Source organism: Vombatus ursinus, unplaced genomic scaffold (assembly GCF_900497805.2).
Source record: "Vombatus ursinus unplaced genomic scaffold, bare-nosed wombat genome assembly UNPS02014797.1, whole genome shotgun sequence".
Taxonomy (NCBI): domain Eukaryota; kingdom Metazoa; phylum Chordata; class Mammalia; order Diprotodontia; family Vombatidae; genus Vombatus; species Vombatus ursinus.
In genome coordinates this window covers 6,742,684-6,766,291 of record NW_020954575.1, presented here as the reverse complement: position 1 = coordinate 6,766,291, position 23,608 = coordinate 6,742,684, and the positions used below count along the sequence as shown (strand labels likewise).

General features: G+C 42.5%; 1 protein-coding gene across 2 annotated transcripts in view; it reads left to right on the top strand.

The window, feature by feature from the left end:
• MSI2 (musashi RNA binding protein 2) overlaps nt 1-23,608 on the top strand; it is a 538,989-nt gene that overhangs the window by 451,131 nt on the left and 64,250 nt on the right. For both annotated transcript variants that reach the window (XM_027870531.1, XM_027870532.1), the window contains exons 10-11: nt 7,446-7,560; nt 19,261-19,335. In XM_027870531.1, coding sequence (XP_027726332.1) covers nt 7,446-7,560; nt 19,261-19,335 — 190 coding nt within the window. The remainder of the gene's footprint in view (nt 1-7,445; nt 7,561-19,260; nt 19,336-23,608) is intronic.

Genomic DNA, 23,608 nt, shown 5'->3' with positions numbered 1-23,608 from the left:
TAGGGGGAAGAGAAGCAGAATCCTAACTTTAGTTACTTAACAGTCAATCCACTTTGTGAAGAAAGCACCCACTGAAGAATGCGGAAGGGGGAACAGATAGAAACTAACATTCTTACGCTGAAGAAACAACCAATCAAATGTAGCAGACATGTCTTCCTCCTTTGGTCAAACCCCAATCTTATAACATCTCTTCAGTCTCCATCCTTGGGGCTAGGATAAGGACAAAAACCGTGATCCCCTTGATTTAGGAAATTCCCTCTAGCAAAGCAGGTCAGCACTGTCTCTGCAACTTACAATCTTAGAGTTGCGTTGAGCCACTGAGGGGATTAAGTGACCGGTCAGGGTCTAACAATAGCAAGAAGAATGTAAGTGCAAAATATGCGAGACTTGGTATAGGGAAAGCAATTATAATGATGATGATAACCAAGACATTATCAAGCCCAAACCATTGCTCGCAATTGTCCAGATGTAACACTGGTCCATAAAAACTTCACTTTTTTTAATAGATGTTGCTGTCCCAATTACCCCTAATCTTCAAGCTGTGTGGAGTGAAAAAGTAAAACAGCTTTCAAAATACAGTGGTCTAGAAGAAAGAATGGGAACCATGTGGAAATAGGATGACGTACATATTATCCCCATGATGTGGAGGGGTACCAAAAATGAGCCTAGAGAGGATATGCTTCTATTCCCTTACTCATATTCAATTCAGTTCAATCCATCCATCCATCAACAAACATTCATAAAGTGCCTCCTACATCCCAGGCACTGTGCAAAGCACTGAGGATACAGAGACAAAACTGAAGATAGCCCTTGCCCTCAAGAAACTTACAGTCTAGCTGAGGGAGATAACATGTACGTAAATTGGTCTGTTCAATATACACACATATAGATATATAAAAAAATGCAAAATAGTTGAGCAATTGTTTTGTCTATCTGCATAATCACCTAAATAGAAAAGAATAATAGCAAGACAGTGACTTGTCCTTGGACTTTCTATCTGAATTCTCAAACTCAAGTTGAAAACATCAATTTTATTATAACATATTTATGTCTTATTATATTTATATATTGTATTATCATTATATCTATGTTAACTAATATGTCTATACATATTATATTGTATACTTATATCATAATATGTTATTTATTATAATATATTATTGATGATGGTGATGATGATGATGAAACTTTCAAAATGCAGAGACCTAGAGGAAGAAATCACAACCCTGAGGGAGCAGGTTGAGGTCCATGTAATTCCCTTGATCTTATCTTCTGTGGGGTTGTCCTGAGGATTCTTGGGTAGAGCCTACAGAGCTTGAGCTCACTTTCTCCACCTGCACAATAGATAGTCTGACAAATGTTAAATATAAACAAACAGCTGATGAGAGGAGATGAATGAGGACAGCAGTAACAAGATAATAACAATATAGCTCTATGGGGCACCCTAAGGTTTTGCTAGATGCCGTTCACACGTTGACAACCCAAGAAGGTTCTGAGAATACACGTTTCCCATTTCACAGATGAAGAAACTCAAGCTCTAAAAAGTTTAAGTCATTTGCCCAGGTTCTCACCCATGGACCAAAAGTGACTTATCAGAAAAGGCTCATGAGAGAATAAAATAAATGGGGGGTGGGATAGGATGAAGGGAAAGATAGTTAGTTTTCCACAGCATGACTACCGTGGAAGTGTTTTGCATGACTACACATACATAACCTGTATCGAGTTGCTTGCCTTCTCAATGAGGGTGGGTGGGGAGGGAGGAAGGGAGAAAATTTGGAACCGAAGTTTTAAAAACAAATGTTAAAAATTGTTTTCACATGCAACTGGGAAATAAGATATAAGGAAATGGGGTATAGAAATCTATCCTGCCCTACAGGAAAATAGAAAAGGAAGGGAATAAGGGGGGGGGGCAGATTAAGGGAAAGGGTATTCAGAATCCTCGCTGTCTTGGGGTTGGGGGAGGGATGAGATGGGGAGAAAATTTGGAACTCAAAATCTTGTGGAAGTGAATGTTAAAAACTAAAAATAAATAAATTAATGAATCTTTAAAAATATATAATATTATATATATTTTTATATTTATATATGTATATAAAGAAAGGGCTCATGAGCCTTCTGAATCCAAGTCCTGTGTGTTCTTTCCATCATACTTGTGAGGAATTTGAGATTATATGTTTAAAGATGGAAAGGACTTTAGGTCATATTATTCAGCCTCCCTCATTTTATAATTGTGTAGACTGAGACTGAGAAAGATTATGTGACTTGCATAATGTCATGCAGGTAATAAGAAGGTTAAATCCAGAATTTCAGCCTAGGTCCTCCTAAGGTGGGGGTAGCTAGGTAGTATAATGGATAGAGTGCTGGGCCTGGATTCAAGAAGATTCATCTTCCTGAGTTCAAATCCAGCCTTAGGCACAAGCTGTGTGGCCCTGGGTAAGTCACTTCACCCTGTTTGCCCCAGTTTCCTCATCTGTCAAATGAACTGGAGAAGGAAATGCCAAACCACTCTAGTATCTTTGCCAAGAAAACTCCAAATGGGATCACAGAGAGTCAGACATGACTGAAAAAGTGAATCAACAACACCACCTGCTAATGTAGCATTCCACACTATACCATTCTATTGGTAAAAAGGATTTGTATTGGTTGGAACCAAGAGAGCTGAGTAGGAAAGGCTTCCTGATTATAAGAAAATCCAAATTATAAGAAAGAAAATCTTCTTTCATCACTTTCGTTGTCTTTTGTTCTTTTAGTCTGTATTTCTTTGATTATATCTTTCTTTTCTAGAGGATAGGTTTTCTGTGTTTTGACTTTATTTTTTCTATATTTCATTTTGACACAATAGACACTTCCCAACCAACACCCAAAAAATATCTCCCCACCCCACCCCCAGCCATAAAGCGTCATTCCTTGTAAAGTTCATCAAAACTCCTTAATAGCATAATTGCAACTATTGGTACATATCACTTCCACTTCCATAGTTTGCTCCCTGGTAACAGAAAGGAAGGATCTATGCCTTAATGCTGATGGTATGGCACCCAGCTTATGGTTGTATTTGACTTGAATGTTGTTGCCTTTTGTTGTTCAGCCATTTTTCAATCATGTCTGACTCTCCGTGACCCTCTTTGGGGTTTTCTTGGCAAAGATACTGGAGTGGTTTGCCATTTCTTTCTCCAGCCCATTTTATAGGTCGCAAAACTGTGGCAAACAGGGTTCAGTGACTTTCTCAGAGTCACACAGCTGGTAAGTGTCTGAGGCCAGATTTGAACTCAAGAAGCTGTGTCACCTTTTTAGCATTGTCTTTATTTACGTTGTTGAAACCATTGTCCTTCTGTCTTTTCTTCCTTCACTCTCTCACCTCATACGTATTTTCCTGCCCCTGAGTTCTTCACATTCATCATTCTTTACAATATAGTAATATTCTATTATATTTACATATCATAATTTACTCAACCATTCTTCAATCATCAGGCATGTATTTTGTTTCCAACTCTTTGTGATAATACTTTTGTACGTAAGTTTTTTTTTCTTCAAGCCTCTGAGAAAAGGCAGGGTGACATGTGGCTCGAGTACCAGAGCCGTTCTTGGCACCACGTTGACGGCAAGGCTGCTGGCCATGCTCAGGAGAGTGAGTGAGTTTTTGGCAGAATGCACACAGCTGAGTGCTGCTGAGAAAGATGGAGACAAGTAAAGGAGCTTCCCCTAGAGTTCAGTGCATTTAGCCGAGGAGCAGGAAGAGTAGGTGGTTTTGTTTAAAATATTCCCATTACAGTCGGTTAACCTTCATGTTACCTAAATGAAAATTGTATAAACCTGAAATTTTCGTTGATCAGGTTGCTTAGGAACAAGCGTAGGGTTTTCATAAGACAATGCAATAGACTGTCACTGATAGGGCTATTAGGAAAGGAGCTGGTTTGCTATATTATTCTCCATTTCAGGGTCTGAGTTGAGTAATTATCTGTTTGCATGTACAGAGCACGCCCACCTTTCCTAGCTTGTTAAGAGTGGCAGGGTTCATGTAAATGATGTTCCCTGTGGAAAATAAACAGTGGGGCCTCTACCCCAGGACCCAGGAGAAGAGATGTGTTTCATTTTCTTTAGGAACTGTGGGTCCACAAGCAAGCCACAATGAGAGAGGAATAATGAGGGAGCTATCTTGAGTATACCAAAACGTACAACTCCTCTCTCTTCTAGGCTCGTAGCCTTTAGGGAGACAGCAGCCAGAAATACCCAACATAATGGCTCATTTAACTAGCTTCATTGGGGAATTGAAATCTACCCTTCCCAACCCCACCGCCACTGAATGCCAAGGCTTTTCAACTCTAACCATTTGGAATGAAAATCTTTCTAAATGTTTTAACACAGTTTTGAAAAACATAGATCTCCGATCAATGACCAATTAATCTCTGATCAGTGACCAATCATGACTTCAGGGGATTGATAGGGAAACTTGCTTCACTTGCTTCTGCCTCTGGGCAGAGAGATGGTAATCTATAAGTACAGAGGGAGGCGCAGATATGTTACGTAGTCAGAAAAGCTGATGATTAGATAGGTAGCACAGTGGATAGAGTGCCAGGCCTGCAGTCAGGGAGACCTGAATTCAAATCCAGTGTCAGACATTTTGTAGCTGTCCAACCCTAGGCAAGTCACTTATCCCTATTTGCCTCAGTTTCCTCAACTGGAAAATGAGCCAGAGAAGGAAATGGCAAACCATTATATTATCTTTGCTAAGACAACCCCAAATGGGGTCATGAAGAGTTGGACACGACTGAAATGAATGAACAAAAACAAATGATTTCTTTGTTATAAGGTAGAGATTTATTTGGAGGTGAAGGGGAGTGTTGGGAGGAGATGGCAATAAAAAATAACACTTAAAAAAATAAGCTGCAAAAGTGGGATGAACGTCCTAGGTCTTGGTGGGATGTACCTGATAAGAAGTTATTTTTAAATATCTATTAGGTGTGTCATAGAGCTTCAGTTAGGAGTTAAACTAAATGGCCTCTGAACATGGTGTAGTGGTTAGGTGCTGGGCGTGGAGTCAAGAAGACGTGTTCAAATCCTATTTCTGATGCCAGTGGTGGTATGACTCTGAGTAAGTGAAATCAACAAGTATTTATTAAGCCCTTGCTTTGTGTCTGGCTCTATGCTAAGTGCTGAGACTAAAAATATCAGCAGAAAGAGAGTTCTTGCCTTCAAAGAGCTTACGTTCTAACAGAGGAATACTATTATGTTGTTGTCCAGTCATTTCAGTTATGTCCTACTCTTTGTGACCCCCTTTGGGATTTTCTTAGCAGAGATACTAGAGTGATTTGCTTTTTCCTTCTTCACCACGTTTTATGGATGAGGGTACAGGCAAACAGGGTTAAGTGACTTGCCCAGGGTCACACAGCTAGTAAGTGTCTGAACTGGATTCGAACTCAGGTCTTCTTGACTCCAGGTCTGGTGCTCTATCCACTGTGCCACCTAGCTGCCCCAGGAATACTATACGTAAAAGGGATCTTTAAAACGGGAAGGAGTAATCTGGGAACAGGGAGGTTGGGGGCAGGGTGTAGAATGAATTTACAGGGCAAAAAAAAAAATCTCTGTGACATACATGAGAAAGTCCTGTGGGTCAAGAGTACTGTCGAAGAGAAAAGTCACTTAACCTCTGAGATTTTTGCTTCCTATCTGTAAAACGAGGGGATTGGACTGGAAGATTGTCTCTACAGCCCCTCCCAGCACTAAATCTATGATCCTGTGAACATACATTACATATATTCCTGTCTTCATGTCTATTAAATATAATTTAACCTTTTATTGATGATTCAGGGTCATCATCCTGACCATAAATTGTGCTGCCCTGCTTTCCTGGACTATTAGATGTCCCTCTAAGCTAAATGTTCCCAGACTATTACAAACAGTTTTTGCTTTATGTAAATTTGTGCTACACAAATTTGACTTTGCAGAAAGAATTCTGAAAGAAATCCACATTTCAAAATACACCGATGTTAACTTTACTGCGTAGTGCTGTGTTCTCTCTCCACTCCTGCTCCTTGACTCTATGCTCTGTGGCCTCTCACACCCACCAAAAAAATCCCTCCAATACCCAACTTTTTTAAAAGCCCTAAAACAAAAACCCTCCAAGTGAAAGCGGAACAGACGGGCAGAGAAACCTCTGTAGCTGTTGGTTTGAGACCTGTAGCAGCGACAGAGGAGACCTTTGACCCTCCCCCCAACCACCACTGCGTTTTGCCTATCATCTCCTGAGTGTCTGTGTCTGGCCGCCACCTATCTACTCTTCTGCATGGTCTTCCTCTCAGTTCTAGCCAGGCCCCCAGGGCCTGGACCTCCAACTTGTTCCTCCTCCTGTTCTTGCTTATCTGCCCCTGACCCCCACATGCCCTTAAATCACATGCCAGCCCCCTCCCCTTACAGGTCAGTAGCCCCCTTCCTGTCTCTCTCCCTCCCTCCTTCCCTTTCCCCTGTCACGGGCAAATTCACATTATGTAAAAATTGCTTTATATAGAGGTCTGCAGAACAGGTCCACTTAAATAAAGCAGGAACTGTCTCTATACTCAATAGTCCTTTCCCCACCCCTTTCTTTAATTTTTCTGTTTCTTTCCCTGTACCTAGCCCTTTCAGCCCCATCCTTTTGATTGACTGCTACCTAGCTGCTCTGGGCTAGGAAACCAGAATAATGAATTTTGTTAGCATTGTGTGGCAAGTAAGACTTAGGTGGGCTCTGAGCTGGTTACTGGGGCCCTCTCCTGTGAGCCAAGTGCTGACCCTTGTAACATTCCTTTGGGATGCTCATAGGGCTTTTTTTGGGGGGGGGTGTTTTTTTCTCCTCTGTTCCAGTTAGGTAAGATTTTCATATAAATAATTTCTGAATAAATAGATTGATAGGATTTTCAGGAACTTCCAAAGGTAGAAAAAATGAGCAGAAAGAAGTTGGGGGTCACTTTGGCGTAACCCAATATATAACAATGAAAAAGAGTCAGCAAGGGGGGAGAGGGATTCGAAGTAAATGGAGAAGATGCAGTGAAAAAGAACACAGTTGATGCTTTAACTTTATAAAGAATGTTTGGAAGTAGGTTTCAAGGACAGCATTTCTTCATTAGAACTTCAAACAGCCATCTTCGATGTGCTCTTCCTATGATTCTTCCCAAACCAGGGATTCTTTTAGTCAGTTTTCAGCCGAGGCAACATTCCTGAGCGTGCATATGTCTTGCTAGCTTTCTCTGCCCCCTGATTTCATCTTCGTAGGGTCTTCCAAAGTAAGATTTACACAAGGGGTATGTTTTCTTAAATATTTATTCTGCAGGCCATTTACTCTCCTTAACTCTTTTTACTTGGAGTATAACGAGCTCAGCTAAAAATAACCTTTCTCTTACCCATGTGGGTCTGCATTTGACATTTCCCTGGAATTAATTAGCATCTCATTTGTATATATTTTTTCCCCTCAATAGGTAGAATGTAAGAAAGCACAGCCTAAGGAAGTGATGTTCCCACCCGGGACAAGAGGACGGGCCAGGGGCCTCCCTTACACAATGGATGCTTTCATGCTAGGCATGGGAATGCTAGGTAAGTCCCAGGGATGATACTAGAGCCCATTAGGAATGGGATGGGGTCACCTTGCTTGTTTGTGTCACCCATGCTGGAAGTTGTCCCCCATGTCTCTGGCTTAACTTTTCTGGGTTACAACTCCACTCTCTAAAAGCAGGAAGGGAAGGTGTGGGGGAGTGGGGAGGGACAGTGGGAAGGATCCTGTCTATTTAAATGATTAACATTTTTCTTGGGATATCAGAATTTGCATTTAAATGGATGTTTTAAATAGCCTGTTTTTACTCTTTATTCACACCACAAAAAAAAAAAATAGAATGATGAAAGACAAAGTATGTTTGTTCTGACTAAAAGCGATCTCTCCTGGCTTTTAGAGAAATTGAGACACGTATAATGCCCCTTCTCTTAAAGGTATCTCTGACAGGTCCACATAGATAATTGAAAATCTTGCTGTTTAAATGGCAGGCAAGACGGAGAAAGCAGTGAAGATGCATAATTGTGTAGGTCGCAACAATAATTAGAAATTTCAAGGCAAGAGAACAGTATTTTAGCTCCGGTTATTGTGTGTCCAGAAAATACTAATTAAAATGGGATAAATGGTACTTAATGGTAAAATTCCATTCAGGCACAAGATCTGTCTAGTTTTAATGGGTTTTCATTTGGTTTGGCTAAGAGTCCCTTCTCCTACAGTCTGATAAGCTCTTTATGTATTGGAAATGGATTGCTGTTTAAAGTACTGCTTTTAAGTTTTAAAAACTTTTTGACATTAACCAACTAGTTTCTAGAGGATCCTCCTTGAAAGAGACTGTATGATTTATAATGGAAGGAAGTCTGGGCTTAGGTTCAGAAAACCAAAGGTTCAAGTCCTGACCCTGATACTTACTCGATTTGTGACCTTAGGCAAAGTCACTTAAGCTCCCTCTCTTAGCCTCGGTTTCCTCATGAGTAAAATGGGATAAAAATCTTTGCACTGCCTCTTTGGAATCATAGGTCAGAGCTGGAAGGGTGGACCCTAGAGGTCCTTTAGTGCAGCCCCCACATTTTAGGCATAAGTGCCTTACCCAAGGTCACAAAGGTAGCTAGTGGCACAAACTAGGATTCGAACCCAGATCCTCGGACTCAAACTCTATGAGTTTTCCATTACATCATGTTTTTTCTCATGATTGTTTTTTAGAAAAATGCTTTGTAATCTTTAAAGTGCTGTAGGAATATGAGTTGTTATTAGTATTATTATACCCTTAGAACCAACTACTTCTCTGGAGGAAAAGAAAGGGCTCTTAAGAAGAGTGAATAACTCTGCTATGTTCACCTTAATGCATATGGCTTGTCAGCTAAAGATGGTGGCTAAGGGCCCCAGGACGTAGAATAGTGGGAAGACTTTCACATCCAGGGCCCAAGATTGTTTACCAACTCTACCATGTGAGCTTTGATAGACACCTCTCTGGGTCCCAGCTTTTTACCTTCTGTGGAATAAATAAACAAATGCTTAATAGAGAAGCAAAATGATGCAAGAGACTTTTGGTCAGTATGTTTCCCAGTGCAGAGGAGCACACCCATATTCTGTATTCAGCCTGTAGAAACCAGGAACCAGAAATGCTTTCCTTCATAGCCATTAATCCTTATAGTTCTGTTTCCCTGGCTCCTCTTCTATTTGACCACCCTCTAAACCTCCTGGGTACTCTCTCCTGTCTGGGTTTTCTCCTACCTGTCTGATTATTCCCTACCATTCTCATTTGCTAATTCATTATCTATGTTCTGTCCCTAACTTGTGAGCACACCCCAAAGCTCTGTTCTGGGCCCTCTTTTCTTTTCTCTCCACCACAACCCCCTCCCTCCCTCTCTCTCTTTCTCCCTCTTCCTCTACCCCCCTCCTCCCTCCATCACTTTTTCCTCCCTTCTTTTTTCCCTCTCTCCAGAGACCTTATCAGCTCCTATGGGTTTAATTATCATCTTTATGCAAATGACTCAAGATCTTTATATATGAGTATAGTATCTCTCCTGAGTTCCAATCTCACATCAACAACTGCTTATTAGATAACATTTGATTTAGATGTAAAGAGAATAAGCATTTATGTAGCACCTCCTATGTGCTAGGCATTGTGCTAAGTGCTTTACAAATATTACGGCATTTGATCCTCACAAACACTCTGTGAAATAAGTGCTATTCTTACCCCCATTTCGCAGATGAAGAAACTGAGGTAAACAAAGGTAAAGTGATTTGCCCAGAGTCACACAGCTAGTTAAGTGTCTGGAGCCAGATTTGAACTCAGGTCTTCCTGACTCTGGGCCCAGCACTCTATTCAGTGCTCCACCTAACTACCCCAGACATATATTAAGCACCTACTGTATGCCAAGCACTGGGGGTGCAAAAAGAGGCAAAAGACAGTCCCTGCCCTCAAGGAGTTTATGATCTAATGCATGTCAAAAACATACCTTATTGTGTTTCCTTAAGAAACCCATCCCTTTTCCTAATTTCCTATTTCTGCCTAAGGCACAACTATTCTTCCACATGGCTTCACCACCTTGGGAGTCAGCCTTGTTTTTTTTCTCTCTCTCTCTCACTCCCCATATCCAGTTACAGATTCTATCTGGACAATATTTCTCCCCACCCACTCAGCTGCCACCATAGTTTCAGCTTCTCACCACCTCTCCGCTGGACTCCTGGAGTAGCCTCCTAACTGGTCTCCCTGTATTTACTCTCGCCCCTCTCTGATTCTTCCTCTACACAGTTACCAAGGTGACATTCCTACAGCAAAGGTCCAGCTGCGCCACTCCCCTGCTCAGAGAGCTCCTGCAGCTGCCCCTTACCTTAACCGTCAAATACAGGCTCCTCTCTTAAGCCCTTCACAACCTAGACTCAACCTACCTCTCCCATCTCTTTATACATTACTTCCACATTCTGTGGGCCAGCTAAACTGGCTGCTTTCCTGTTCTTTATCCATGACACACCCTCTCCTATCTCCTTGCCTTTGAACAGACTGTCCTCTGTGCCTGGCCTTCCCTCCTTCCTCACCTCCACCACCTGGAATCAGTATCTCCTTCAAAGCTCAGCTCAAATGCTACTTCCTAATGTAGCCTTTCCCAATCCTCACAGCTGTTGGTTTCTTCCCCTCCTGAAATTACCTTGTATTGTAAAAATTACTTCATATGTATTTTGTATTTGTGTGTGTGTGTATGTGTGTGTGTGTGTGTGTGTGTGTGTGTGTGTGTGTGTGTGTGTGTGTGTGGTTTCCCATGACAGAATGAATATATGCCTTTAGAAGAGAGTGATTATTTGTTTGGTTTTCATTTTGATGTCTCTGTACCCTAGTACAGTGCCTGGCACATAGTAGATGCTAAATAGATGCTTGTTGATTGACTGATTAAGAGTAAGAAACAGTCACAATGTCCAGGGAGTCAAAAGAAGGGGAATGAGACACAAATTGGGAAAGAAAAATGACCTCTGGGTACGTGGGAATGTGGCTTGAAGCCTGGAAACAGAACCCTAAGAGCAGGTAAGGGTGGACAAAAGCTGAGGGTGTTTCTGGGAGAGAAACAGAGCATTACAAATGGTGCTGAACAGGACAGGTAGACAGAACACCTGGGAAGAACTGCTCCTGAGAGCAACCCTCCCCACAGCCACGGTTTCACTGGGTCTGCAGGAAACACTGCTAGGTACTCTAGAATGATTAGAGCTTATCCATTTGGTCCACCCTTGCTCCCCTCCCCATCCTTCCCCCTCCCCCCTTCAGCTCTCTGAGCATGATCCCGTTGGCTTGCCTTGAGTGAGGGATGGAGCTATGATGAATACCAGATGCTTAATTATCTGCTCTAGCTATTTTCCCATTCTTTCAAGTCTCGAGTTACTACTTCCTAGAGTCACATTAAAGAATTAACTGTTGGTAAAAAAAAATATTGTAGCAGTTAAAAGTCTATTACCCCTTGAGTTATGGCCAGCCCTTGGCCTGCTCCTCTGCTTTTTAAAGTTTGTACCTATTGACTACTCAAGCTCTGGCTGAGGCTGAGACCTGGCATACCTCTCAGCCCTCTACCTGGAGCCCAGGCCCTGGCTTGGCCTGGTACAGTGAGACAGTTCAGATATTCATCTACCAAGAGTTCTCTCCCTGCCTGCCCTCACAAAAAATCAGCACAGGGATTCTGTGGAAACCTTTATCTGGGCCCTCGGGAAAATCTGTTTCCCTCCAGAGGTATGTATGGAAGGGGAAGTCTGCATCAATAATAGTTAGCATTTGTATGGTACGGTACTTTACATATGTTATCTCATTCACCCTTCTAGGTAAGTCTTGTTATTGTCCCCATTTTATAGATGAGGAAACTGAGACAGAGAGAGGTTAAGTGGCTTGGACTGAGACACACACATAGCTTGGAAGTGTTCGAGAATTAAACCACTATAGAGAAGAAAAATCAGAATCCACTTCAGGTTGTTCTTTGGTCACTCTCTACCTTCACCATCCTGTCTTTGGCCATTGGACCTTTTGGAAGACGAGGGGGATACTTGTTTATAAGTAAAATCTATCGTTTATTCCAATCCCTTTTTTTCCTGGAACACTGGGGAGGATTTTCCTTCTCCCTTTGAAGTGATGGCATTGCAGCTTCTTCCAAATGAAGCAGAAATAGGAAAGATTCATCAGACTGGGCCTGTTCCCTTGGGAATGTCTACTGTCTCTAATTCCCATCAGTCATAGCACACCTCGGATGTCACACTGTAATTCTGTTACAGTCCAAGCAAGGCTGTTGGCCAAAATGTAAGGCGGCAGCAGCAGCAGCAGCAGCATTTGCAATTTGACAAAAATCTTACTTCAGGGCTTGGAAAAACAATGAAATTAATCTTTGAAAAAACAGCTTCCATTAAGTAACTGTGAGCGTGTTAGAGAAAGGTGAATTGAACATTTTGTATGGGGAGATGAGATTATTTTATTAGCTTTGTTTAAAAAAAAAATTTAAAGCAGTGATGATCCTATCACAAATTGGCCAGCCAGTGCAGAGTAACCTAATTCTTGATGGCAAAGAGAAAGGGTCCCTAGCAATCACTGCACTTGATGCTTCTACAGTCTTCTAGGAGAGTTTGGAGAAATATGGGGCTGGAAGGCACCTTCTAAAGAAGGAAAGCTTGAGGGGAGGATAGCATTTAGTTCATTTCTCTAAGGCTGTCTAAGACTTAGATTTTTCTATAAGGAAGATTGACTTCACCACTAGTCATCTGAGTGTTTGCATCTACTAGGAAGTGCTTACAGGCGTCTAACCTCTGTCCCACCTACTACTCTTTGAGCCCTTTTATTTCTTTAATAAAGGTCAGGGCAGCTAGGTGTCTCAGTGCGTAGATCACTGGTCCTGGAGTCAGGAGGACCTGAGTTCAAACCCTACCTCAGACATTTACTAGCTATGTGACCCTAGGCAAGTCATTTTCAACTCCAGTTGCCTCCAGAAAAATAAAATAAAGATGAACAACTTCTGATCTTCATAAAAGCCATGTGCTGATTCTTTCTCTAAGAGGCAGATTTAGGTTTGACCCCTGCCTGGGACACGTGCTAGCTTTGTGACTATAGTTAAATAATTTTTCTTTTTCTTGCCCCAGGAATAACTCCAAGACTATAAATTATGGAAGTGTTGTCTATCCTTGTTGATGGTGAGAGTTTACACAATGAGTTATATACTGATAAAATCATAGGCCTAGTAAAAGGAAAAAGAAAATACCTCTTCCTCTATCCAAAGATCAGTATTAAGATTCTCCTTAGCTTTTTCTGCTCTCAGGAAAGTTATCATAATTTTTTTTTTAACTCAGTTCACCTTCCTAGCACCCTTCCATTTAAAAAACATATTAGAAAAGAACTGGGTCCCCCTTCTGTAGAGCAGGGCTGGGGAGATGAAGAAAGCCTTCACTTTCTTTTTCTTTCTTTTTTTTTTCAAATTTAATTTATTTATTTTTGTTACATTTTAGGTTCCAAACTGCCTCTGTCCCTCCTTCCCCATCCCACACTACAGAAGACCATCATTTGACACAGACTTATAAGTATATGTAAAACCATACTAGGAATACTTTTGTTTTTCAGTTCTTTCTCTGGAGGTGGATAGCATCTTCCTTCATTAGGTCCTTTATAGTTGATTTGAGTATTTATAGTACTCAGAATAACTAGGTTGTGGACAATTACTCTTCGAACAATATTGCTGTCATTGTATACAATGTTCTCTTAGTTCTTCTGCTCACTTCGCTTTTCATTATTTAATGGAAAGCTTTCACTTTCAAGAAAGGGAGAAAGGGAGGGAAGGAAGGAAAGAAGGAAGGATGGAGGGAGGAAAGAATGGGAAGGAAGGAAAGAAGGAAGGAGGGAGTGAGGAAAGGAAGGGAAGAAGGAAGGGAGGCTGGCTACACCCCCATATTGTTCCCAAGGCAGTGAACTCATGGATTTGTTTCCAAATGGGTTTCAGGAACTTCAAATGAGGATCCTACTCTTCCTTGAGCTAAAGTGGGTTTCAGGGGGATCTTTCTGAGGGCTCTGACGTAATTATAGACAGAAACTCCTAGGTCCCATAATGGAAACATCACTTGGTTCCTTATGTGAACACCCTCCAATTGGCCACCTTCCAGGGCCATACAGGATGTTCTTTACGTGTTGTGAAACAGACACTTCACACTTAAATGATTCCATGGTTAAATAGCCTGCCTCCATTTCTCAACAGACCTGGTCGGGGCAGTTTTCTATCTTTCTGGGTAGCTGAGTAACAGAGCACAGGAGAGGATGAATAATGTTCCTCGATATCATGAGAACATACGAATTTTCTAGACTAAGCAAAGGATTGAGAATTGGAGCCTTCGGAACCCTGCCGCCTTGGGAGATGGGAACAAAAGATTTAGCTCAATTGTCCAAAACGGAGGAGCAAGTTAATTTTAATTGTTGATATTAAGGTTTTTGTTTTTTGTGTGTGTTCTATTTTTCTCCCAATATGGCAAGGTAGATCCGCTTAGAAAGGTGGAGATGGAGGAAAAAGCCTTGGGTTTTTTTAGTTCAGTGACAAGAGATAATTACCACAGAATTGATCAGTCACTCTGAGTACTGAAGCAAATAAATCGAGCATTGGCCAATGCAGGAGGAGAATGGCAGCTAATGGAAGTGGTAGATAGGTCATCCTGGCCATAATTTGGCTTGATGAAGCATCCACATGGGCCTGGTGTTAATGTGCTATTGATATTCAGCCAGCCAATTTCCCCTGTGTGGCTCGGGCTGTGACTCGTTAGAGCAGAGCTGGGCATCACAGTGGTAAATGAAGAGGAAAATTGAAGTAATGTTGTATTATAAATTTATGATTTCATCTGCCTGACCTAGAGGGTGTTCAGTGAGGGGAGCAGAGGATGGGAGCCCCTCTCTGGCACATGCCATGTTCTTCTCATATTTGTTGTTGGAAGGCATACTGGTGGCCATTGGAGAGTGGGGAGGATGGAGGTGATACTGGGAGGACAACAGTAAACCATGTTTTTCCCTCCTAGTCCCCTACCCCCACTTCCTTCCTGTCTGCCGTTCTTGGAGAGAGGCTTTGGGGCATGTCGAGAAGTTGGGGACGTGTTTATCCCAGTGATCAGGAGGCTGGAAGGAACTTGATGTTCCATCCGCAGCCCCCATCCTCCTCCTCCACAGGAGTCTTGAAGGTGACACATGGGCTAATGCTTTCACTGTCAGATTAATGCTAAAATATTTAAGATCCCCAGTGCCGAAGCTGGATACAGCACCGTCATTTTTCATCAGGAAAGCCCCACAGGCAGCAGTGATTTGGCTGTTTGCATATAATCCGTTTATCAATATTGTTGAAATAATGGTATGAGAAATCTAACCCTGAAAGATCTGATTTAATAGCAGAGGTGATTAATTTAAAAGAGGATTGAGCTACTCAGCCATGAAATAAGTATCAAGGAAAGAACCAGTGTGTACATGTCTATTTAAAGCTTCAGTGTCCTCTTTTCCCCTCTCCTTTTTCCTTCTTTCTCTTCCTTTCCTTCTACCAACACCCACCTACCCACCCACCCACCCTGGTACTGTCCTCCACCCTCTCATCCTCAAAACTCAACCATCTATGTTCCACTTCCAAAAGGAAAGTTGATGCCAAGCTCTTGGATCATTTGGTCTTGCTTGCCTAGAGGAACCGTGAAGGAATCCACCAATTCATGACTCAGTGCTATGCTAGAAAACAAATAGTGAAGGCCCTGGCACTGAGGCCCCTCCAAGGTGGAAATATTTCAACTGGCCAATGAGTTGTGACAAAAAGCAAATTCAGGAGTGTTTCTCCCTGGATCGAGAAAGCAGCACAAATGGTCTCAGCCCTCAAGTCACAGATTTGAATGGGGCCTCCACAGGCCCATAGATCATTTGGGGCCTCAGATCATAGAGACCATCTGCCCAGGGTTCTTAACCTGGGGTCTATGGGCTTTAAAAAATATTTTAAAATGCTTGATTTTTAATAATAATATTTAATATGTCTGCGAACCTTTAAAATATTCCTGTATTTCTATATAATTGGTTTCCTTTGTAATCCTGTGTATTTTATTTTATGAATTTTACAACATTATTCTGAGAAGGGGTCCATAGTCTTCACTAGTCTGCCAGAGCGGGCCATGACACAGAAAAGCTTGGGAACCCTTGATCTAGTCCAGTTGAGGAGGTGAGATGAAGGGGAAGTGATCTGGTGGCACAGTAGATAGAACACTGGGTCTGAGACACTTCTTATCTGTGTGACCCTGGGCAAGTTGCTTGACCTCTCTCAGCCTCAGTTTCCTCAACTGTAAAAAGGGAATCATAATAGCACCTCCCCCCAGAGTTGTTGTGAGGATCAAATGAGATAATATTTGTAAAAGCACTAAGCCTAGTGCCTAGCACATAGTAGTTGTTATATAAATGTTTATTCCCTTCCCTGAAGAAGACAAGGTCAAACAGTATAATCTTCATTTTAGCACTACCCATAAATTTGGAAGTGGAATTGTGCATGGTTGAATTTTGATGACCGGGATATGACTGAGACTAGGACCCAGATCTCCTGGTTCCCAGGCCATGTTGTCTCTAGCTTGATAGAACTATCCACTAGGGAAAAAGAAGAGATCATGTCACTAACCACTGATTCAAAGAAGAAAAGATTATAGACCTGTTTGGGGCCATGTACATAATCAGTCAATCAACAAACGTTTGTTCATTGCGTGCTTTATGCCAGGCCCTATGCTATTGGGTGTGGAAATCTGTCTTACCCTACAGGAAAATGTGGGCGGGGGGAAGGGGACAAGAGAGTAGGGGGATGATAGAGAGGAGGGCAGATTGGGAAAAAGGGTAATCAGAAGCAAATACTTCGAGGAGGGACAGGATCAAAAGAAAGAATAGAATAAATGGGGGGGGCGGGATAGCATTAAGGGAAATAGAGTTAGTTTTTCATAGCATGTCTACTGTGGAAGTGTTTTGCATACATGCACATGTATAATCTATATTGAATTGCTTGCCTTTTCAATGAAGGTGGATGGGGAGGGAGGAAGGGAGAAAATTTGGAACCCAAAGTTTTAAAAACACATGTTTTAAAAAAATGTTTTCACATGCAACTGGGAAATAAGAAATACAGGAAATGGGGTACAGAAATCTATCCTGCCCTACAGGAAAATAGAAGGGGAAGGGGATAAGAGAAGGGAGGGAGAGATAGAAGGGAAGGCAGACTAGAGGAAGGGGTATTCAAAATGCATGCCATCTTGGGCATTAATAAAAATAAATAAATAAAAGGAAAAAAAGGAAAAACAAAAAAAAAAAGAAAAAGAAGAGATCATGTCACTAACCACTGATTCAAAGAAGAAAAGATTATAGACCTGTTTGGGGCCATGTCAGTCAATCAACAAACATTTGTTCATTGCATGCTTTATGCCAGCCCCTATGCTAGGTGATGGAGATGCAAAGTTAGAAGGGAAATAATCCCTGTTCCTAAAGAACCTATATTCTATAGGGTAAGAGAATTTATACATTCTGGGTATCCCAAAAGTCTCAATGCAGTGTTAAGCTTATTAAATTTCAGCCTGTTATTAGATTGTTATTAATATTAACTTATTAAAGCTACCCAAATTCATGCTGATTAAAGATATTAAAATTCATGATTGTTAAAGATAAAGTGGTTGGCCATTTCATCTCCAGCTCATTTTACAGATGAGGAAACTGAGGCAAACAAGGTTAAGTGACTTGCCCAGAGTCACACAGCTCGTAAGTGTGTGAGGCCAGATTTAAACTCAGAAAGATGAGTCTTCCTGATTCCAGGCCTGGCATTCTGTCTACTCTATCTAAGCATGCCACCCAGCTGCCCCTTTTTTGAAAAAATGCACATTAGCTTATTAAAGCTAACCATAAATTTGTGTTTATTAAAACTTAGCACTGCATGTGATTTTTGGGACACCCAGTATATAGGTATCACAAATATATACAAAGCAGGTAAAAGGTGGTTGGGGGAGACTGGTATGGTACTTGTAGCTGAGGATTCTGGGAAGAATCCTTTCCAGCTCGCCTTCTAGAATCCTATGATGAGGCAAGAAGGAGAAAAGATGCCCACTATGATTTGCTAAGAGATAGAGAAGAAAGTCGACCAGGAATGCAGCAGGACCTAGCTTTGCTGGCAGTGGTTTATCTGTTTCCCACCTGAATCTTTTCAGCAAAGTGCACCTCTGCCCCCTTTTCCTCAAAGGAGAAAACAGACATCCTGAGAAGAAACGTTCCATGCCCCTTGAGCAAAATATCCTATGAAAACACCATCTTACTCTCTGAAAAGGGCAAAATAGAGAGCATTCCCCATGCTGGAAAATAATCATAGCTAATACTTCTGTATAGCACTTTAAGGTTTGCAAGGCACTTTACATATTTTATTGTCTCTTTTGATCATCACTTCAACTCTTTGAGGTGGGTGCTATTACTGTCCCCATTTTACAGATGAGGAAACTGATTCATCTAGTGATTTGTCTAGAGTCACTTAGCTAGTAAGCATCTGAGACAGATTTGAGCTCAGATTTTCCTGACTCCAAGCCTAGCAGCTTGTATACATCATACCACCTAACTGCTCCAATGGGTTATGTATCCAGAGTGCTTTCTTGGGAAAACACCACCAGGGCCGTAGAAGTTATGGTGCAAACACAGACTTGTCCTGCTTCACTCTGGGTGGGGTCTAATGGATTATGTGCTTCCCAAAGGCAACCTCAAGCTTGAATTTTCTCCCCCAATGAACTGTTTCCCCTTAACTAACCTGCTTGGTGCAGGTGCTTTGTTTCCCTTCATGGCTGTCCCCCTCTCCCTTGGGAGTAAGCATTACTAATACCTAGGCCTCCCATTGTCAATAACTCTAAAGTAAAGTACATTCATTGTAAGCTCCCAAAATGTCAGAGCCAAGCAGGGGCTCTGGGGTTTCCAGTTAGTACCTGGCATTTACTCTGCCGATTCAGAAAGAGTGCCTGGTCTTTGGGGCCTTAGCTGGCCGCACTCAGGTTAATTGTGTGTAAACTGACAGCCCCGTTCTCCACAGCCACTAGAGAAAGATGACCCATACCACAGGTCCAGGGCCTTATTGAAGAGGAGATCTGGGGCTTGTTCCAAAAAAGAAAAAAGAAAGAAAAAAGCCAGAATGATCACCCTGCTATCCCCATCCACCTGCTTCCTGTATCTAATTTGAAAAGAGTAAAGAGCCAAGCTTCATTAACATGACTTTCTCCTGTTTATATATGTGTTCAAGGCTACCCAAACTTTGTGGCGACTTATGGCCGAGGCTATCCCGGATTTGCTCCAAGCTACAGCTATCAGTTTCCAGGTGAGTACCTTTGTGTCACCCACAACCCTGAAAACCCGACAGATTTGGGGGTAGATGGGAGAATCCAGAATAGGATTTGACTCATGCAAAAAAAAAAAATCCAGATAAAAAAAGACATACTCATCCTCAGTATCAGGACACAGATAAGAAATTTGGATTAATTTTTCTGATGAATTAATTTGGTTAACTAATGTATGTTAATTGGTGCTGGTTATTTGAAAATGGAAGTTTTTAAGAAAAAAGGGAAAGATTAAACAGTAGAAATCCTGGAAGACAGAGGTCTCCCTCTGATCACTCTTATTTTTTCTGAAATGTGTTGTAAGTTATGTCTCATTAGGGATTTAACTCTGGGGGCTCTGGGATTTATTCCACCCACCATCACCGCTCTCCTCCTCCCCACCATGTGTCTGAAATTTCATGTGTTGGCGTCTTCCTCCCATCCTCCTCCCCCTTCCCGGACTGATTCATTTCTAACAGCTCTCAATTGGATGCTCTTTTCCTGTGTGTTGGTGGGTTTCTTTTTTTATTATTGTTGGTGTTTGCTTTCCATCGTTGGGTGTTTTCCTACCTCTCTCCCTCTGTGTGGGTGTCAGTCTTGCTGCAGCCCTGGTTTCCATTCAGTCAGAGTCTACAAGGACTGCTCTCCAGTCCCAGACTCTTGCTGTGATTTGGCAGGCTCACCTGGGATTGGAAGCTCCCCCAGGGCAGTGGGAAGGCAGCCTGGAACTGGGAGGCAGTGTGGTGGGGTCGGAGAGAGAGTCTCTCCCCACAACGGGAAATTATTGGCCTGAAACGGAGGTATTTCCTGAAGAGTCATAAGGAAGGTCTTCAAAGCAGAGCTCAGACCTCTGTGTGTCTATATTCGTTGGTCAGAGGCAGGACGTTACTGTGAAAAGCTGGGCCCTGGGATAGATTTCACACCTGACCGATTAGGAGGCAACCAGCCTTATTGGGAGCTTTATCTACCTTCAGTTACCTAGAACCAGGTGGATACAAGCACTGGCTCCTGGGCTTAATTACGAAGCAAAGAAAATGAAGATGTGGCAGGTTCTTGGCCATGGAGATATAGGTAGGAGAACTAGTATGATATAGTGGAAATAACACTGGCTCTGCAGTCATAAGTTCTGGATTGAAATCCCACCTTTATGACTTCTGTGACCTTGGTCAAGTCACCCACCTTCCCTGGACCTCAGTCCCTCATCTTTACAATGTGGGGTTTAGACTGGATGACCTCTAAGGTTCTTTGAGATTCTCAATCTCTGATACCATGGACCAAACATGCATCTTTGTTTCAAGCTTGGGAGGGGGACATTCATATGAATGGAGAGGAGCTCAGGGTCGATTTAAAAAGTGGTCTGCCTTGCTACCACAAGCAGGCTAGACCTTTTCCCTTAAGACTTGGGGGGTGGAGCAAGGTCAAAGGAGTTGGAGTCCAGAGTGGAGGCTTCCCCTGGTGCCAAGACATTTCTCTACCAGGGGATCATCAATTACTCTAGATTACACTGAGGACTCCTTGCTCACAGCTTCTCTCAGATAGATGAGCAGAGGGGAGTGGAGAAGCCCAGCATACCTGCTTGGGGGCAGCTGCCCCCTGGCTCAAGGGAAGGATGGGCAGGAAAAATACTGTAATCCCAGAGTGTAGAAAAAGAAGCGTAGCAAGGCTTAAAAAGGTGAGGGGAAGCACAGGAAACCCATCATCATCATCATCATCACCACACACACACACACACACACACATCCCAAACTTCATCTGTACCTGTTAATGTTACAATTTGCATCCTTCTCAACCTATGAGCTGATAGTTGGATCAAGGGGAGATATCATTTCCTCTTTGCCTCCCTCGCCAGTGTGCCCCCCCTAAGGCTTTTTTTGAGAGGGGTGAAGGATGAGCAGGAGGTTTCAAGGTCCAGTTGTCCTCATCCTGATGTTTTGTGGATTTGGGCACCCTCCCCATTGCCCTTTGATAACAGCATCACTCATTCCTTCCACTGGTGGGGCACTGTTCCCAAAGGAATATGTGTTTTTTTTTAATTGAACTATTTGAGGAATGTGGGGAGGTAGGGTCTTTTCTGTTTCCCTTCTCTTCCTCTTTCCCCACCTCCATCAGCCTTCATAAGCCCTCCGAAATCAACATATCACCATCCCCACCATGAGTCACGTTAGAGAACCTTCACTGACAGGCCAAGTGTGAATCCCAAATAACTGTACCAAGGTCTCTCCAAGAAAGATACTGGTCCCTTGGAAGAAAGAGCCAATGAGAAGGAGCATGGGAAGAAAAGGCAGCACCATATATGCCCTCCACTCCCCGTAATGAAAGAGGGATCCCATGGCCTCAAGGGGTAGGTGTTGGGGTGATCATGTACCATGCCTGGGATGCTTGCCACCGTCAGGACTGCTCCATTCCCTAATGTAGTCCAGAGGGTTTAGATGGCATTGACGGCTTAGGTGTTTGGCCTCAGCAAGCTGTTGTCCATCTGGTCAACTTCATGTCACTTGCTCGTTGGCAGTAAACAGTTTTTATCCCATCTCTCCTCCCCTCTCAGGCCTCCCCACCCTACAAAATCAGTAAGCAAATAACAGTTGCATCTCTGAAAGCCCATCTGTCTTCACCTAAGCACTGAAGGCCCATGGCTACTGGCTGGGACTGGCCCAGATTGGGCCCAGCAAGGTTGTCCAAGAAGGACTGTTCAGAAACCGTATGGCAGGGAAAGACTAACCCATGGGAGAAGGCCATTCCCATTCCCATTGCCATTCCCTGACCATCCGTACTTCGAATAAGAGACACCCATTTCACACCTGCACCCTCAATCCCACTCTCTCCCTTGCTTATCTCCTCCCAACCCTCAATTCTTTGGGACCCAGATGTGGCTGAGTCAGTCCCCAAATGGGGAACACAGGTGCAGCCAGTTTAATACAGATGACTTTCCTCAGAAAGCCAGATTGATTTTTGTTTTTAGCATTTGAGAACATGGCATCAATTTTTTTCTTTTTCTGGTGGTGTGGAAGGAAAAAAAATGGGAGCACAGACCTGTTTTGATTTGGGCCAATGAAATTTTAAAAGGGCATTTGAAAACCCTATTCTCCTGGGGGGAAACTCTATCTCTGTCCTTCCCTTTTTTTTTTTTTTTAAATTTTTTTCTAGGACTTAATTCTTAGCTATGGGGAGGGTTGTGACCACAGAACCATGAGACTTTGTAACATCTGTGTCCTACCTTGGAGTCAGTAAAGATTCTACCAAGTGTTTTTGGAATTGGAGGTGGGGGGAGTTGGTATGGAGCCAAGATAGAGAGAAGACATAGGGGTGATATGGCCCCAGTGTCCCTCACTCACTCTTACTCATCTGGCAGCTGAATCTCTTCTCCCATCTCTAGCTCCATATCTTTCCTCTCTCTCTCTATAGTCATCCAGGACAGTTCTCAGAATTCTGACAATTAGTGTGTCTCCGTCACCCTGGTTGTTTTAACTTGTTCCTCGGTCATTCCTGGCCAGCATCACAGGCAGTTTGCTAAAACCCACTTTTCTTTTGGACTACTCACAGAATATGTACTTTGGATGCCAAATCCCATTCTAAAGCAGAATGTGACCTGAGTCTGTTTAAAACACCAGAATGTATTCTTGTCTACAGTTAGGCAACCTAGAATCATTCATTTCCATTGGAAACTGAAAACCAGAGGGGACCTGGATTTTACTCTCACCTCACCCCCTCAATTCTGCTGTATAATCTTAGGAATGTCACTAACCTTTCTGGGCTACCATTCATCCTGTCAAAATCAGAGCTTAATAATACTTATCCCAGTTCATCTCCTGTGAGGACAGATGTGACAGTCTATGTGAACACACCCAGAGCTCTTTGACAAAAAGGTGCCACATGTCATTTGCACAATCTGTGGCAGTAGATTGAAGCTCTTTCCTGGGAATGAAGGATGTAATTTGACCATTTGGATACCTGTTCTGCCATCCCTTGAAGTAAGATTTGCACCCCCACCCCCAGACCATTATAACTCAGTGTTTGTCTGGTTTTATTATTATTATCATTAATCTTTCCTTATTCTTTTGTTTTCCGTCTCCCTCCCCCCTCCCCCCTCAGCACTTATCTTTTCCGTTTAATCTATTAATTTCTGTTCTTATTTCATTTTGCAGACTATTCGCCGATATCACAAGACATAATTTTTATCAGCTAGTTCTTAAGGAGGCATAACAAATTGAAGTTTACTACCATTGCTAATGGGGGGGGGGAGAGAGAGAGAGAGAGAGAGAGAGAGAGAGAGAGAGA